The sequence below is a fragment of the Neovison vison genome, chromosome 13, assembly GCF_020171115.1.
Source record: "Neovison vison isolate M4711 chromosome 13, ASM_NN_V1, whole genome shotgun sequence".
In the NCBI taxonomy this organism is placed as follows: Eukaryota; Metazoa; Chordata; class Mammalia; order Carnivora; family Mustelidae; genus Neogale; species Neogale vison.
Genome location: NC_058103.1, coordinates 33413977 through 33431277, shown reverse-complemented (window position 1 = coordinate 33431277; position 17301 = coordinate 33413977). Strand labels below are relative to the sequence as shown.

Sequence of the window (17301 nt, the reverse complement as noted above, 5' to 3'; positions counted from 1 at the left end):
AATTTGTTTTTTTAAATAAATATGGACAATCTGTCTTCCCAGAGTGGTTGTACCAATTTATACCTCACCAGCAGTCTTTGAGAATGCTTGTTTTCCTATAGTGTGCCAACTAATGAGTTATCCATTTTTGGATTTTTGCTTATTCCTAAGTGAAGATCCATCCCTTAAATTTTATGCTTGTAATATAAATGTTGGTAGAGGTGGTGAAACAGAAAGAAATGAGGCAGACTGAAATTGAATTTTAATGTAACAAGAGTAAACAAAAATTAAGGGAAAAGTCTGAAAGAAATCCACACTCTCTGTACTGAACTCAAGCACAACCCCACTGAGCCCTGGCATTCCTTAATGAAACGAAAACAGTTTTAAGAAGGCCCATCTGTGCTTAAGTCCCACAGAGTAGCTCCTACCTGTCTGGTGGAACTTGTCGCTCAAGTAGGAGGTGTGACACAAGTTGGGAAGAGCTCTGTTGCAGAAGAACAAATGGATTTCCCACCTTGACCTCCACGTGATCTGCAAAGATAAAGTGACTTTTGTTTTTACCACTGACCAGAACAGCTCAGAGCCCTGTTCCCCAGAATTAATAAAAAAAGGGTAATGTCAAAATGAAGACTACACTGAGGGGTACCTGAGTGGCTCAGTTGGTTAAATGTGTGCCTTGGCTCAGGTCATGATCTCAAGGTCCTGGAATGGAGCCCTGAGACTAGGCAGGGAGCTTCCTTCTCCCTCTCCCTGCCATCCCTGCTCATGCTCACTCTCTCTCACTCTGCTCTCTCTCAAATTAAAACAAACAAAAAAACCTTAGGAAAAAAAAAAAAAAAAAGAGTACATTGAGAGCCCTTCTGTTGATATTTTCTATGTAAAGGGTATTCTCGACAGGACCCTGATTGCAAGTTTACAACTTATTATGCTCTAAAGACTTCCAACCACAGCACAGACTTCAGTGGGTAGGTCTAGCCACAAACAGCTCATCCTGCTCTCTTCACCATGACTAAAGTGCAGGTAACACTTGCTCTGTGACTGAGATAAGAACCTGGCCCTCATATTACAGCTTCATCCTCTCCGGGTCCTGAAATCCACGACGGTCTGAGACAGGTATTTTTTGTCATCAATGCAATCAGAATTTACTGAGTACTCCCATGTGCTATACAGTTGTACTGGGAAGTGGGGAGACAAGGATGACTAAAACACACAGATAAGTGAGAGTGGACTCTATAAATCTAGTGTTCGTGGCTACTGCTGTACCCACAACCTCTCTCTCTCTTTTTTTTTTAAGAGAAGGGTCAGGGGTGAGCAGAGGGAGAGAGAGAATCTCAAGCAGGATCCATGCCCAGTGTGAAGCCCAGTGTGAAGCCCAGCGTGAAGCCCAGTGTGAAGCCCAGCGTGAAGCCCAGTGTGGGGCTCGAACTCACAATGCTCAGATCGTGACCTGAGCCGAAACCAAGAGCCGGACACCCAACCAACCGAGTCACACAGGCGCCCCAGTACCCAGAACCTCTTTTGTTGTGCACCCTTTCTCTTCCCTGCTCTAAACACTGGGCCAGTCATGACTCCATCTCTTCTCTCTTGCGACTCACCAGGCTCAGAGCTCAAGCTCCGAAGGAGAACCGCAGCCATGGTGCTGCAGTAACTGAAAAAGGTGCCCATGTAGTCGGTCTGCCTGCTGCCTGCGGGGGTGTGCTTGCCCAAGTTCTTCTGGAGGAGCTGAGTCTGGATGTGCACAGGGTGGGCCTCAGCCTCTGGAGCTTTCTGGGCTGCCTGCTCCACCAGCGAGGACAGTGGAGTACTCCTGGGCTCTGGAAGGAGTTATGACAGGAGAAGGGATGGAAGCGTTAGTCTCTGCTTCCGGCTCTGATCAACAGGGCCTTCGTTAGCTCAAGTGCTACACTTACAAGGAAGCTATAAAATCCTATACTGGTTGCCTGTATGAGTGATTCTCAGCCAGGAAACCTTTGAGTATAGAAAAATCAGGGTGGAGAGTCCTGTTTTCACCCCAGTGTCTTTGGGGTGGAATGGCTCTGTGGAGAACATGGTAATCTTTTAGCGAAGGTTGATCATTATTTACTAAGTACCTTCCGGGTGTATTCCTCATTAAAAGTCAGGCAGATGTATTAGCTAATGGAGCATGAAGCATCCCTTCACTTGAGTTGGGGAGAATCAGGTGGAGTTAACACGTCAGAGGCACGCCCTGACGAACGAGGCGGCCGCAAGAGCCCAGTCCCGGAGTGCTCAGCCTCTGCTCTAAAGTGCTCCTTCACTCCTGGCTCTTTCCTCTCCCTCAGTCAGCCCTCATCTGCTGCCACGCAGTTGGGCCCATACCTGGCAGCTGTAGTGCCTCTCTCAGGGACTGGAGGACCTGATCCAGCTGCTGCGAGAGGGTGGCACGGCTGGCCACACAGTCCTCGGTGAGGCTGGGCCAGCACAGTTGAAGCAGCTCAGCCACGCTGCACCTCGGAGGGCCTGCTCCTTTTTCTTCTACGCTCTCTGTGGGAAGCAAATGAGACGAGTGAATTCTGATGCGGACCTAATGTTCCACACCTAGGAATCAAGAGAAAAAGGGAGAAATGCAGCTCACCCAGTTTAGTTTGTCCGGTTGATGTAAGTGGGTAATTGAGGATCTTACTGATTTGCTGAAGAACGACTGGAAAACCTCGAATGCCATCAGCATTGAGAACCACGTGGTCTAGCCGTCGACCTGGAAACGGATCGAAGGAAGAGGGAATGCAGGACAAAATCAGGCACTTTCAAAGACTGATACTCAGTCCTGTATTTACTTACAAAATTTTATCTTCTCCAGTGTTAGGGAGGAAATATATGCTGTGCCGTTCTGGGTGAAAACCAGTTTACCTGGCTTATTCCATGCCTGAGATTCCAGAGTGACCTTCAGCATGATGCCTCCACTGTCAACAGCAGCAGACCCAGCACCTAAGGCACTCTGTTGGAACTGCTGTCCCAGGCCAATCACTTCTTGTGAATTTGCCTTGGTCATGCCTTCAGCTGAGAACCTGAGCTGGGATCGTATCTGTCTTCTCTCTTTGCTTAAAGTGGCATCTTGACACCCTGACTAGACTGAACAACTCTATGGATAAATATTATTCCTTATATCTCTCTTGTACCCTCTACACTTCAGATAAACTGGAAATATAGTAGGTACTAAATTAATTCCTGATTGACATGAAACCATCTCAGCTATTAACATTCTGAGTAATACCTCCTTTCATTTTCAAGTAGGAGTACTAGGTGAGAGGGAGGGAAATTGTGTGATAAAAACAGCATTGCAAATGCCACAGCAGACTTTCTTAGAAAGATGATATGAACATTAAAGGACATTTTAACCAATAGCTCAGAAGTGATTTGCAGGGGTGTGCAGAAAAGAGGTACCACAGCAGGCCTATGATCACTATCCTTTGAAAGTCTTGGCAGCTGCAAATGTTGACTGGTAAATGGTTTCTGACATGGCTATAAAATGTGCCAAAGAACACCTGCTTTCCTTTTGAGAGTCTAGAATTTTGGTACATGTGGGGCAGAGATGGCACCTCATAAAAGCCTTGGGCGTTGAGTCTCCAATGAGCACCCTCATACACACTTGTCACAACTACCACTGGAGGAATTAAGCACAGCCTGTGTGACTCCACAGGGAGAAGACTCTAGCAAGCTGTGCCTGGTTTCCTTCAGACTTTATCCCATGAGCCTTTTCCCTTTGCTGATTTTGCTGCATATCTTTTTGCTGAAGTAAATTTCAGCCATGAGTATGACTATATGCTGAGTTCTATAACTTCTAATGAATCACTGAGCCTAGGACTGGCTATCATGTCATGACCTATTCACCGTTCTTCTCTTCATATTACTGATACAGGGGTGCTGTTTCCAATGTTTGGTGTGTGTATCAAGGATGTGTAGAATGGAACTTTGCCTAATCCTTTCTTCATATTCTTCTACCTTCATATACTAGATTCCTCCAAAAATTCCATACACACATTCTGGGACATTATTAACCTCAAGATATAATCCTCCCTCTAGCTGTGATCCATGAACGATTCCCTTATGCTGCATTTACAAATTCAAGACTGTTCTGGATTTTAGGTTACATGGGGTTCATTCTGGCAGGGGAATGCAGTCTAAGGCACAATTTCCATTTATACAATTAAAAAAAAAAAGATTTTATTTATTTATTTGACAGAGAGAGAGAGATCACAAGTAGACCGAGAAGGAGGGAGAAGCAGACTCCCGCTGAGCAGAGAGCCCGATGTGGGGCTCGACCCCAGGACCCTGAGATCATGATCTGAGCCGAAGGCAGAGGCCCAACCTGCTGAGCTACCCAGGCGCTCCACCATTTATACAATTTTGAATATATATTTCGTCTTTGAATTTACCTATAATTTCTCTAAATGAGTGCAGATTGCCAAGTCTATTAAAAAGATAAGTGTCTCAGACTATATTTAAACCACCAGACTGGACATGCGGAAGTTAACTAATACTCCTTTCTCCCTGTCCCCAGGCAGTATTTTCTTCTTATGCAGTTTATCAAGCATCTCAGAAACCCATCCCCTCATTGGAGAATTAGGAATAAAGCTGAAGAAGCACACTCACCCCGGCTCTCGAGGCTAATGTTCAGACGTCGTTCAGCTGTTTCCAAGAGCTGCTTACAGGTTTTCCAGAGCTGGCACTGAGAGCAAGCAAGGTCAAATGCAGCCATGGCAGGGGGACTGAGGTCTTCCAGAACCTCTCTCAGGGGAGCAGTGGGCTCCACCAGGGAATTGCTTATCCAGAAGTCCTCCTGGAGCGTGGGGATGGGTTCTCCAGACGTGCTGAGTAACTTGTCAGTCACATCAGAGATGGAGTAAAATACCATCCCTGGACACCCAGAGGTGGAATAAAAAGCAAGAGGTTAACATGATTCTCACTACTTTCATTCTGAAAAATAGTTACCTAAAAAAAAAAAAAAAAGTTTGAGATCCTTCCGCACAAGATTATCTTCTGTATGTATTAGCACCATCATTACAGCCTGCTCTTATGGCCTCAAAACAATGTTATGAAAAGGCAGACCCGAGAAACCCAAAGTGGTCAAGATGTCTGGGAGCTTCTTCCTAATGGGATCTAAAGGTAGGTTGAGAAAGAATGAGGTGTATTTGTGTGTGCTAATCAGAAACAATCTCTAAAACACATTGCTAAAAAAAACCAGGTAGAAAAATGGGACTTACTGTTAAGAACGCATTTATATTACGAACAAAAAAGATATGCAGATATTCTTTTGAGGAGGTATGGTGAATTTCTGGGAGAACGCAGAAGGAGCAATCTGTGATGGTAGTTGATGTGTGGAGCCTGGATGACTAAGAGATGTGGAAATGTGGGGCAGGATTCCACTTTTAAGAAATCATGAAAGGATGGGCTTTTGCAGTGCCGTCCACGTTGGGCACTAACACCTATGAATCCTATGCCATCAATGTTATACACAACTTCACTTTAAAGAAAAGTGAAGTGATCTGTTTTATCCTGGAATGACTACATAGGAAGGAAATAAACTCCCAACCATTTCCCAAGGCCCAAGCCAGTGGCCGTCAGAACACATGGGGGAAAAAGCATTCACACCCTCCAGTTTAAACCCCATAGACAAGCTGAATGGAGCAGCTCAAGTGGCAGGAATGGGACCACCAGGGTCAGGGAAGTTGGGCCACACCTAGAAATGGACTCTGCATGTGTCAGCATTGCTATTTTTCAGGTGCTATGCCTACCCTCATGAGGAACCTATGATTTGCACGGCTGTTCCTTCACCCCCCAATCTCCCCTGCACCTGCTGCTGCAGCATCGCCAATGGCCTGTAGTGTGGAGCGGCCGCTGCCTGTTCTTCGAATGGTGCTGCTACCACCATCGGAATTCTGGTTTTCAATCTTGTGCTCTACCCGGGACAGCTCCTGGATCACCTCCTGGTAGCGCTCCATGAACATCAACTCCCCTGAGCTCGGTGAGGACTTCAGGTTGAACATGAACACCACCTGTCATGGGAAGAGGAGGAGTGGGGGTTGTGCTGGGTCTGCTGAGTTAGGGAATCTAGAGATAGGAGATCTTGCCTAGCATTAGAGTATGGCTCTGAGATATATGCTTTGGAGGCTTGTGAGAGCACCTAATATTAGAAGAATAGATCAAATACAGAAATTATTCATAAAACTTGGCAAGAGAGCCTCTACGGCCCCCACAGAAAATAGGCAAAAGACGTGAATAGTTTCCAAGAAAAAATGTATATGACTAATTACATATGACTAATACATAGATGAAAAATGTTTTCCCTTACTAGTAATCCAGGGAATTTAAGTTAACATTAATACCATTCTGCATCTATCACAATGACAAAGTAAAAATAAACCATCATGGAGTGCTGGTAGGATGAACTGTCACAATCTTTTTTTGAAAAGCAATTTGACAATCCACAAAGCTTAAAAAATGTTTTTATTCTTTGACTTAGTAATTTTTATGAGAAACTCTCTTAAGGAAATAATTCAAAAGACTTAATGCTCGAAGGTGATAATCTACCAGGTTGAAAAGAACTGACTAGCAGGGAAATGGTCAAATGCACCTACTTGATCAGACTGCCGTGAGGTCACTAAACCCAATGACAAGGCAAATGCAAAAAAGGTCCTAAATAAAGTTAGAGATTCAACATAATTTTGGTTATATAGAAGTCATTCATAACTTGGAAAAGTATTGGCAAAAATATACTTTACCTTTAATATCGGTTGTTCTGGATAATAGGGTTAATACTTGTTAATGCATGACTTATTATATAATCAGGTTAAGAAAACAGGGATTTTTATTTAAAAAAAAAAAAAAAAAAAAAAAGGTCAAGGTCCCAGGAAAGGAATAGGAGGTGAGGACTTTCAGGAATAAAGCCTTGGAGGGGGTAAGGTTGTAGGGGAGGAGGGTCCCAGATGAATTCCTCTCTGAATTTGGGTGTAAAAAGGTTGGCAAGGGTCCTGTTCTCCCACAGAGGTTCAGAATTATTATCATTTAAGTCTGGGATCTAAAATGATTAGAGGAAGTTGAACAAAGATTCTTCTACCACCTAGATTTCTCCATTTATTTCTCAAAAACTGAACGCGAATGAAAGAAAAATTCTGACCTATTTGTTAAGGGATCAGCACAAGTGTAATAAAAATACCAAGAGAATTTTAAAAACCAGAAGAGTAGGTTTTTATGCCATTAAATTTAAGCAATTTTTATTTATATATATATATTTTTTAAATTTATTTATTTGACAGAGAGAGATCGACAGAGATGACAGAGAGCCCGATGCGGGACTCGATCCCAGGACCCTGAGATCATGACCTGAGCCGAAGGCAGCGGCTTAACCCACTGAGCCACCCAGGCACCCTTAAACAATTTTTAGTAGAGGATTCTTGCATCTCTTACAGCTTGTACATAAACCTCTTAACATTTCCATGAGGACAAGCAGATATTACACTTAACTCCAATTTTCAAATAAGGATATGCAATTTCTGAGAGTGTAAGAGTCTTTCTGACTTTTATTCCTTGTGCCTTTTCCTATAGAACATGATGAACATTCTAGTTTGGCAGTCTCCTATACTTATATAGAATTAGCATTTTAGTTATTATTAAAAATTGTCTGAATCTGAGCCTTAGTGGCTCAGTTGTTAAGTGTCTGCCTCAGGTTATGATACCAGGGTCCTGGGATCCAGTCCTGTATCAGCTTGCCTGCTTAATGGAAAGCCTGCTTCTTTCTCTGCCTCTGCCCCTGCTGGGTGTTCCCTCTCTTGCTGTGTCTTTCTTTTCAAATAAATAAATAAAATCTTTAAAAAAAACTGCATCATTATTTTTAACTATATAAAATCACCTATGTGTTCCCAGAAGGAGTGCAAGGAAAGACACAAAAATATTTCACTATTCTGACGTGATGAAATTGTGGCTAAATATTTTATCTTGTTGAAACACTGTTTCTGTTAAGAAACGATTCGATAGCTTAAATCTCCAGGATTAATCTTGAAATCCACAATGCTAAGGACTGGGCCTTGAACATGGAAACTCCCCCGTTGCTCCTGTTGGATTTGGTCCGTCAGGTGCTCCTGAGGCTCTGGTTGCACATGCATCTAGCTTTACTTGAGGCCCAGTGGGGCCTGGACAGCCATGGGCTGTGTTTTCCTTCCTAAGACAAGGTATGGCCTGGAGCTAACACCCGCTCCACAGGTGCTCCCCTTACCTGGTGGGCTTCGGCAAAGTTCCCCCGGAGGATGCAGGATGCCAGCAGTGACTCGGGTGGGGAGAACATCATGGGGATGAATGAACTTTGCGACTGGGGCTGCAACCGGCCATCCAGCTCATTCCTTCCAGACACAGCGTTCAGACTTCCCTCTGTTGGCACACAAGAATGTGGGGGGAAGCAACAGAAACTGAGGAAAAACTTGACTGTTGGCACCTCCCACTAAACTCTTATCTTTAAGGTCCTTCTCTAAAAGTTCTGTAAGTGGGGCTTAATTCTTCCTCAGTTGAAGAGCAAACCTATGCTAGTATCTTTGAATACAAGACTTAAGTACCATTTTGGGGTTAGTCAGCTTGTTTCTCTCTGCTGATGGGTGACTCCATGATGGTGAGACACCCCTTCCCCCTTTCCTTGCTGAAATCTGCTTGGCCATCTGCAGAACCAACCTTCTTCTTTTTTTTTTTCAAATTGAGATATAATTGACATATAACATTATAATAGTTTTAGGTGAACAACAAAATGATTTATGTATATATTATGAAATGGTCAACCCATTAAGTTTAGTTAATATCCATCATTCATCACACCTAGTTACAAACTTTTTTCCTTGTGATAATTTTTTTTTTAATAAAGACTTTATTTATTTGACAGAGAGAGGGATCACAAGTAGGCAGAGAGGCAGGCAGAGAGAGAGAGGAGGGTTAGCAGGCTCCCTGCTGAGCAGAGAGCCCAATGCGGGGTTCAATCCCAGGACCCTGGATCATGACCTGAGCCGAAGGCACAGGCTTAACCCACTGAGCCACCCAGGTGCCCCTCCTTGTGATAATTTTTAAGATCTATTCTCTTAGCTACTTTCTTTTTTTTTTTTTTTTTTTTTAAGATTTTTATTTTATTTATTTGAGAGAGAGAGACAGTGAGAGAGAGAATGAGCGAGGAGAAGGTCAGAGAGCGAAGCAGACTCCCCATGGAGCTGGGAGCCTGATGTGGGACTCGATCCCGGGACTCCAGGATCACGCCCTGAGCCGGAGGCAGTCGTCCAACCAACTGCGCCACCCAGGCGTCCCTCTCTTAGCTACTTTCAAATATTCAATACAGTCGTGTTAACTGTAGTTACCACACTGTGTATTATAGCCCCAGGACTTATTTATAACTGGAAGTTTATATCTCTTAGAACCAACCTTCTTGAATACAGGCATAAACTGTTCAGTCCAGGATTTTATACTGTGATGTAGGGCAACTCTCTATCAGGGAAAAGCTGCTTGAAGTTGGCTAATGTTTGGGAGCCCCATACCTGAAGTACTTGTGCTCAGCTCACTACTTGTACTTTCCAGGGATGGATTGGAACTTCTGTCCCGGCCATCTAAAGGTATTAGGAAGAAAAGAGAGGATCAACCCTCAACTCCTTACAGTGCACAAGCTGGGGAGGGAAGAGGTAGTGGTGGTGCTGAAGGGGTAGTGGCAGAGGGAGAGGGAGAGAGAGAATCTGAAGCAGGCTCCAGGCCAAGCACAGAGCTTGACTTGGGGCTCCACCTCAGGACCCTGACATCATGACCTGAGCTGAAATCAAAAGTCAGATGCTTAACTGACTGAGCCACCCAGGCATCCTGTCCACCTCTTTTTAAAGGCAATTTGGTAACATCCATGTATCTTTGACCTTGCTATTCTAGTGCGAGGAACTTATTCTGTAGCTATATTCACACAGACACATATGTATGTAAGTAGGTATGTATGTATACAGACATATATGTACAAGGTTGTTTACTATAGCCTTGTTACTAATAGTAAAAAACAGAAACAATTTAAATGTGCACAAAAGAGTATACACAGCAGTGAAATACGAAGCAGGCCTTAAATTACAAGGAGAAAAAGTTCTCAATATGTGGCATGACACATCTGTTGTATATATAAAAGAATATAAGTGAAAAAAGAAAAGCACAGTTCCCAACACATATAGTAAATACAGTTCGATGCATCTGTAAGCATAAAATCCGACATAACGGTTATATGTCATGAAAATTTCTGGAAAAAACTATTAGCAAGGTTACCTTAGGGGAGTGGGACTGGGATAATCTTAGATCCCTTATTCTTTGTTTGGACCATGTGTTTTATTTTAAAGAATCCTAGATAAGTGGCAGCACGCCACTTGGCCTGGCACACTGGAATGAGGACTGGGGAGAACTCTTCAGAAGGTTACCTGGCCGGCTCCTTCTGGTCCGACGCCCCCGGCGGAGACTTGGATGTCCCGTGGCCATGGGCCGGTATCTTCGGGAAGGCTGCTCCTCTGAAACGGCAAACTCTGGGTCATATGGGAAAGTTCAGTTTTGATTTGACCCACCTCCGGGGAGGACAGGTAGGGGGAGATCTGGACTGGCTCCAGGAGACAGGTTTCTGACACTGGTTGCTATGGTGATAATGCCCTGAGTTAAGGTGTGACTCCCATAGATCAACTCACTCTCTCCCACATTCCTGGGATTTTTTTTCCCTCCTCACTTTTGGGACCCACCGGCTCTATTGTCTCCTCTCACCTGAGCTCTGGTTGCTTGTTACCACCTTGTATCTCCACTGGGCCTCCGACAGAACTTTGGAAAACCGCTGCAGGCGGCTCTGCAGGCCATCTCTGCTTCCCGAGCAGCTCTGGCCTTCTAGCAGCTTGGGCTTCTCAGGCGGACTGTGGCTGTTGAGCTTATCCAGCTGCTCCTGCAGAAGCCTGAGGAAAGCCCCTATTGCAAATTCATCAGCCAGGAACCCGCTGATACCACTAGTAAAGTGCTTTAGGTCCAAAAAGCTGTGCCCATGGGGCCCTGGGGAACTATCTTTTGGCTCTGTCTTTGGACAGCTTGGGATTGTATTAGCAAGGCTCCTGGGGACTCCCTGGCAACCCCATTCTGACTTCCTCTCGGGTTGTGCTGTGTGCTGAGGGCTCTCTGATGGTGACCTCAAATCCAACAGACCCTTCCCCTCAATATCATCATCCTCAGCATAGTCCTCGGGTAGGTGAGGCTCTGGGTGAAGCTCGGCAGAGGTGATGAGAAGCAATGAGAAGATGTTTTCTAGAAGTTCCAGGCACAAGGCGTCGGGAATACTGCACAAATACTGTTGACATCTGGCTAGGTATGTTGAGAAGAGATCTGAAGCACCTAGAGAAGCACGTATAAGAGAAGAGGCCAGAGAAAGAGAAGAGAGAAAATGTAAACATTAGAAATACTACTTGGCAGGGGCGCCTGGGTGGCTCAGTGGGTTGGAGCCCCTGCCTTCAGACCGGGTTGTGATCCCAGAGTCCTGGGATCGAGCCCCGCATCGGCCTCTCTGCTCGGCAGGGAGCCTGCTTCCCCCTCTCTCTGCCTGCCTCTCTGCCTACTTGTGATCTCTCTCTGTCAAATAAATAAATAAAATCTTAAAAAAAAAAAAAAAAAAAGAAATGCTACTTGGCAGACTCAAATATTCTCACAACTTTTTAAGTCATTTATTTATTTATTTATTTATTTTTAAAAGATTTTATTTATTTATTTGACAGAGAGAAATCACAAGTAGATGGAGAGGCAGGCAGAGAGAGAGAGAGGAGGAAGCAGGCTCCCTGCTGAGCAGAGAGCCTGATGCGGGATTCGATCTCAGGACCCTGAGATCATGACCCGAGCCGAAGGCAGCGGCTTAACCCACTGAGCCACCCAGGCACCCAAGTCATTTATTTTTTAATGACTATGAGAAGCAGTTATAGGGAGAAGAATAAGAGACTATTCAGCCATATCTTTGCATGATTTGCAGATTTTGCTACTTTAATCAAGGGTACAGCTTACTGAACACTCATTATTTTGTTTCTGCTTTTAAATATTATTCCTCGGGGCGCCTGGGTGGCTCAGTGGGTTAAGCCGCTGCCTTCAGCTCAGGTCATGATCTCGGGGTCCTGGGATCGAGTCCCGCATCGGGCTCTCTGCTCAGCAGGGAGCCTGCTTCCTCCTCCTTCTCTCTCTACCTGCCTCTCTGCCTACTTGTAATCTCTCTCTGTCAAATAAATAAATAAAAAATCTTTAAAAAATAAATAAATAAATAAATAAATAAATATTATTCCTCATCATCATAGGGGAAGAGGAAAAAAAGTAAAACAAGAAAAATCAGAGAGGGAGACAAACTGTAAGAGACTCTTCTTTTTTTTTTTAAGATTTTATTTATTTATTTGATGGAGATCACAAGTAGGCAGAAAGGCAGGCGGGGGAGGGGGCGGGGGAAGCAGGCTCCCCACAGAGCAGAGAGCCCGATGTGGGGCTTGATCCCAGGACCCTGGGACCATGACCCAAGCTGAAGGCAGAGGCCCCAACCCACTGAGCCACCCAGGTGCCCCGAGACTCTTAATCATGGTGAACAAACAGGGCTGCTGGAGAGGGACGGGCTAACTGGGTGATGGACATTACAGAGGGCACGTGAGGTAATGAGCACTGGGTGCTCTATAAGACTGAGGAATCATTCTGAAACCAATACATTATATGTCGACTGAATTTAAATTAAAAAAAAAGAGGAAAAATTAAAAAAAAATGGTTAAAAGACAAAACAGCAAAAAAAAAATATTATTCCTCATCTCTGACAGCAAAAAAAAAAATATTATTCCTCATCTCTGACAAGCACTTCGTATTTCAGTTCCTAGAAGGAAGGCAGCACAGAGATGCCTTATTCCTCAATTCTATTTTCATTCACTGTTACACTAAAGGGGATCATGAGCTACCTAGATCTTTCAAGAAATACTCACTAGTCAGAAATTACCATGCTCACTGGTGAAGGTCTATTCCAAAGCCACATAGAAGATAACTGACCCCTGGCCACAGATGGCAAGTTAAGAATTACAAACTATTAAGAAAAAAGGAAGAGGGGGCACCTGGGTGGCTCAGTCAGTTAAATGTCTGCTTTCATCTCAGGTCATGGTCCTGGGGTCCTGAGATCGAGCCCCACATTGGCTCTCTGCTCAGAGGAGAGCCTGCTTCTCTCTCCCTCTGCCTGCCGCTCTACCTGCTTGTGCTCTCTCTCTCTCAAATAAATAAATAAAATCTTAAAAAAAAAAAAAGCACAAAGAAAGAGGATAAAACATGAGGTTCTTTCATAATGGAGGTTGTAACCCAGAACACTGACTTAGAGACCCACCTTAAAAAAAAAAAAAAAAAGAACAGAAAAATAATTGAGAGCATGCTCCATTTGGAAAGGTAAGTATTGTTTCTTAAAACTTAGTTTGTATATCTCTTACACAAACATATATATCTCACAAATTATATACCTAAGTGTAAACAGGAGTGTGATGTGAAATGCTATTTTCACTGTGGGTTGTAGTAAAAAAAAAAAAAAAAAAAAGCATTTGGAAAATACTGCACTAAGTGATCAGACTCCTATTAGAACTTAGGTAGTGTCTCCTCCACGTCCTTCTGATTCATGGAGGCTGACAAATGGATGAAATTACTCCTGGACATAAAAAACCCAAGGCCACCTCCCAATCCCATGAAGAACTCTCTGGGAAAGGCTGTTGCCGGCTTATGTCCGGGATGGGATGGCAGGGAGAAATCTGTACCTGGGGAGGAGAGAGAATCATTTTCTGGCTCCGCAGCCATGGCTGGGTCCTCTGAAGGACTGTCTCTGCATTCCCGGCACTGAGAGTGCTGGTGTGAGTTCACACAGAGGGCATAGATGGCGTACTTCATGGCACAGAAGCTCTGGTAGAGCGTCAGGTTCGGACACCGGCTCAGGTGCTCAGGGACTGGGGCTCCAGCTGAATCTGAATGGTAGAGACATGGGCAGAACTTCAGAGTTGGGTCTCTCAGGCAGGGGTGCAGGACGGCTGAGGCAAAGACACGCTGCTCTTCTGGCTCAGACTTTTCACCCTTTCTCCTTGCTGTCAGTTTGACCTGCGCCCCGTCTGGACGCTTTCTTCCACTCAGCATCAACGTGCAGCCCCTCTGGTTCTTTTTCCCACCTGCCTCCGTTCTACATGGCTGTTCACTTACGGCCCTCATGGCTATTTAACAAGTCTCTGCCTCATATTTCTTAAAATATCTGTTTTCCTTTTTTAAGAAAATTAAAATGTCAAGTTAATATTTAGTCCACCTAGTGCCACATTATGTAGGAGACCAAGTTTAAAATGCATTTAGACTGAATAATGAGAGCAAAGGCAACAAAAAGTTGCCTTTGTTAGAAATATTTGTTAGGAACAAATATTTAATGTTTAAGAAAGCACTGAAGCAGACATCAAGGTAAAAAACACAAACTCAGTTGAAATGCCCTGTACTTGTTTACTAATTTTTCATTAAAAAATTTGTTTTTGATTATCAGGAGAAAGGGGGGCACCATAATTTTTAAAGGGTCTCTAACATTTTAATCTGACCCTAATTCCTTCCATAGGAAAATATAACCTGCTTAAGCCATCTATATGCTGCCTATAAGAGACTCACTTCAGACCTAAAGACACCTGCAGATTGAAAATGAAGAGACGGAAAAACATTTATCTTAATAAAAGTGAAAAGAAAGCTGGGGTAGCGATATTTATATCCAATGAAATAGACTTTAAAACAAAGACTGTAATAAGAGACAAAGAAGGTCACTGCATAATGATACAGGGAACAACCCAACAATAGAATATGATAATTGTAAATATTTATGCACCCAAAACAGGAGGGCCTAAATGCAACTATTAACAGACATAAAGGAAGAAACTGACAATAATACAATAATAGTAGGGGATTTTAACACTTCACTTTTATCAATGGATAGATCACCGGACACAAACAAGGCAACAGTGGATCAGAATGGACACATTGGAGCAGATGGATCTAACAGATATATTCAGAACATTCATCCCAAAGCAGTAGAATACATACTCTTTTCAAGTACACATGGAAAATTCTCCAGAATAAATTACACGTTATGCCACCAAACAAGTTTCAATAAATTAAAAAATACTGAAATCACATCATGCCTCTTTTCTGACCACAATTGTATGAAACCAGAAATCAATTACAAGAGAAAGTCTGGAAAGAACACAAATACTTGGAGGGTAAGTAACATTCTACTAAGCAATGAATGAGTCAACCAAGAAACTAAAGAAGAAATAATATATGGAGACAAATGAAAATGAAAACACAATAGTCCAAAACCTTTGGGATGCAGAAAAACCTGTTTTAAGAGGGAAGATTACACTAATACAGGCCTATCTTAAGAAACAAGAAAGATCTCAAATAAACAACCTTATACTTAAAGGAGTTAGAAAAAAAGAACAAAGCCCAAAGCCAGTAGAAGGAAGAAAATTATAATAAAGATTAAAGCAGAGGGCGCCTGGGTGGCTCAGTGGGTTAAGCCACTGCCTTCGGCTCAGGTCATGATCTCAGGGTCCTGGGATTGAGTCCCGCATCGGGCTCTCTGCTCAGCAGGGAGCCTGCTTCCTCCTCTCTCTCTCTGCCTGCCTCTCTGCCTACTTGTAATCTCTCTCTGTCAAATAAATAAATAAAATCTTTAAAAAAAAAAAAGGTTAAAGCAGAAATAAATGAAACAGAGACTTACAAAAAACAATAGAACAGATCAATGAAACCAGGAGCTGGTGCTTTGAAAAGATTAACAAAATTGATAAAACTTTAGCCGGACTGAGAGAGAGAGAGAGAGAGAGAGAGAGAATTCAAATAATAAAACCAGAAATGAAAGAGAATAACTGACACCACAGAAATACAAAGAATTATGAGAGAATAATATGAAAAATTATATGCCAACAAACTGGAAAACCTAGAAGAAATGGATAAATTCCGAGAAACATACAATTTTCCAAAGCTAAACCAGGGAGAAACAGAAAATTTGAACAGAATCACTACTAGCAATAGAATTGAACCAGTAATCATAAAACAAAAGTCCAGGACCAGAGGGCTTCCTAGGTGAATTCTGCCAAACATTTAAAGAAGGGTTAATATATACTGATTTCTTCTCAAGCTATTCCAAAAAACAGAAAATGAAGGAAAGCCTCCAAGTTCATTCTATGAGGCCAGCATTACCCTGGGACCAAAACCAGATAAAGATACCACAAAAAAGAAAATTATAGGCCAGGATCTCTGCTGAACACAGATGCAAAAATCCTCGAGAAAATAGCAAATTGAGGGGCGTCTGAGTGGCTCAGTCTGTTAAGTGTCTGCCTTCAGCTCATGTCACGATCTCAGGGTCCTGGGAAAGAGCCCCACACTGGGCTCTCTGCTCAGTGGGGAGTCTGCTTCTGCCTCTCACTCTCCCTCTGCTCTGTCTCTTTCTGTCTTAAATAAATAAATAAAATCTTTAAAAAAATAGCAACTGAATAAAATAATACATTAAAAAATGTATTCAGCATGGGGGCGCCTGGGTGGCTCAGTGGGTTAAGCCGCTGCCTTCGGTTCAGGTCATGGTCTCAGGGTCCTGGGATCGAGTCCCGCATTGGGCTCTCTGCTCAGCAGAGAGCCTGCTTCCCTCTCTCTCTCTCTGCCTGCCTCTCCGACTACTTGTGATTTCTCTCTGTCAAATAAATAAATAAAATCTTAAAAAAAAAAAAATGTATTCAGCATGATCAAGAGGGATTTATTCCAGGGATGCAAGGGTGATTCAATACTCACAAATCAATCAATGTGATACAGCACATTAACAAGAGAAAGGATAAAAACCATATTATCATCTCAACAGATGTAAAAAAGCATTTGACAAAGTAAAAGATCCACTTACAATAAAAACTCAACGAAGTTTAGAGAGAGCATACCTCAACATAATAAAGTCCATATATGAAAAACCCACAGCTAACATCATACTCAATAGTGGAAACCTGAAAGCTGTTACTCTAAGATCAGGAACAAGACAAAGATGCCTACTCTCACCACTTTTATTCAACATAGTACTGGAAGTCCGAGCCGTAGCAATCATACAAGGAAAAAAAAAAAAAGGTATCCAAGTTGGTAAGGAAAAAGTAAAACTTTCACCATCTGCAGATGACATGATACTATATATAGAAAACCGTAAAGATTCCACCAAAAAACTACTAGACCCGATAAATAATTCAGTAAAGTTGCATGATACAAAATTAATATACAGAAATCTCTTGGGCCAAAAAAAAAGGACAACTGGGG

At 43.0% G+C, this 17301-nt stretch overlaps 1 protein-coding gene across 2 annotated transcripts in view; it reads right to left on the bottom strand.

Annotated features, from left to right (window-relative positions):
• Positions 1–17301, bottom strand: part of ZFYVE26 (zinc finger FYVE-type containing 26) — a 66372-nt gene that overhangs the window by 35923 nt on the left and 13148 nt on the right. For both annotated transcript variants that reach the window (XM_044231531.1, XM_044231532.1), the window contains 11 exons: positions 13752–13955; positions 10732–11343; positions 10401–10487; positions 9498–9566; positions 8207–8358; positions 5789–5990; positions 4588–4851; positions 2573–2692; positions 2317–2481; positions 1575–1793; positions 408–510 (listed from right to left, as the gene is read on the bottom strand). In XM_044231531.1, the coding sequence (XP_044087466.1) occupies positions 408–510; positions 1575–1793; positions 2317–2481; positions 2573–2692; positions 4588–4851; positions 5789–5990; positions 8207–8358; positions 9498–9566; positions 10401–10487; positions 10732–11343; positions 13752–13955 (2197 nt within the window). The remainder of the gene's footprint in view (positions 1–407; positions 511–1574; positions 1794–2316; positions 2482–2572; positions 2693–4587; positions 4852–5788; positions 5991–8206; positions 8359–9497; positions 9567–10400; positions 10488–10731; positions 11344–13751; positions 13956–17301) is intronic.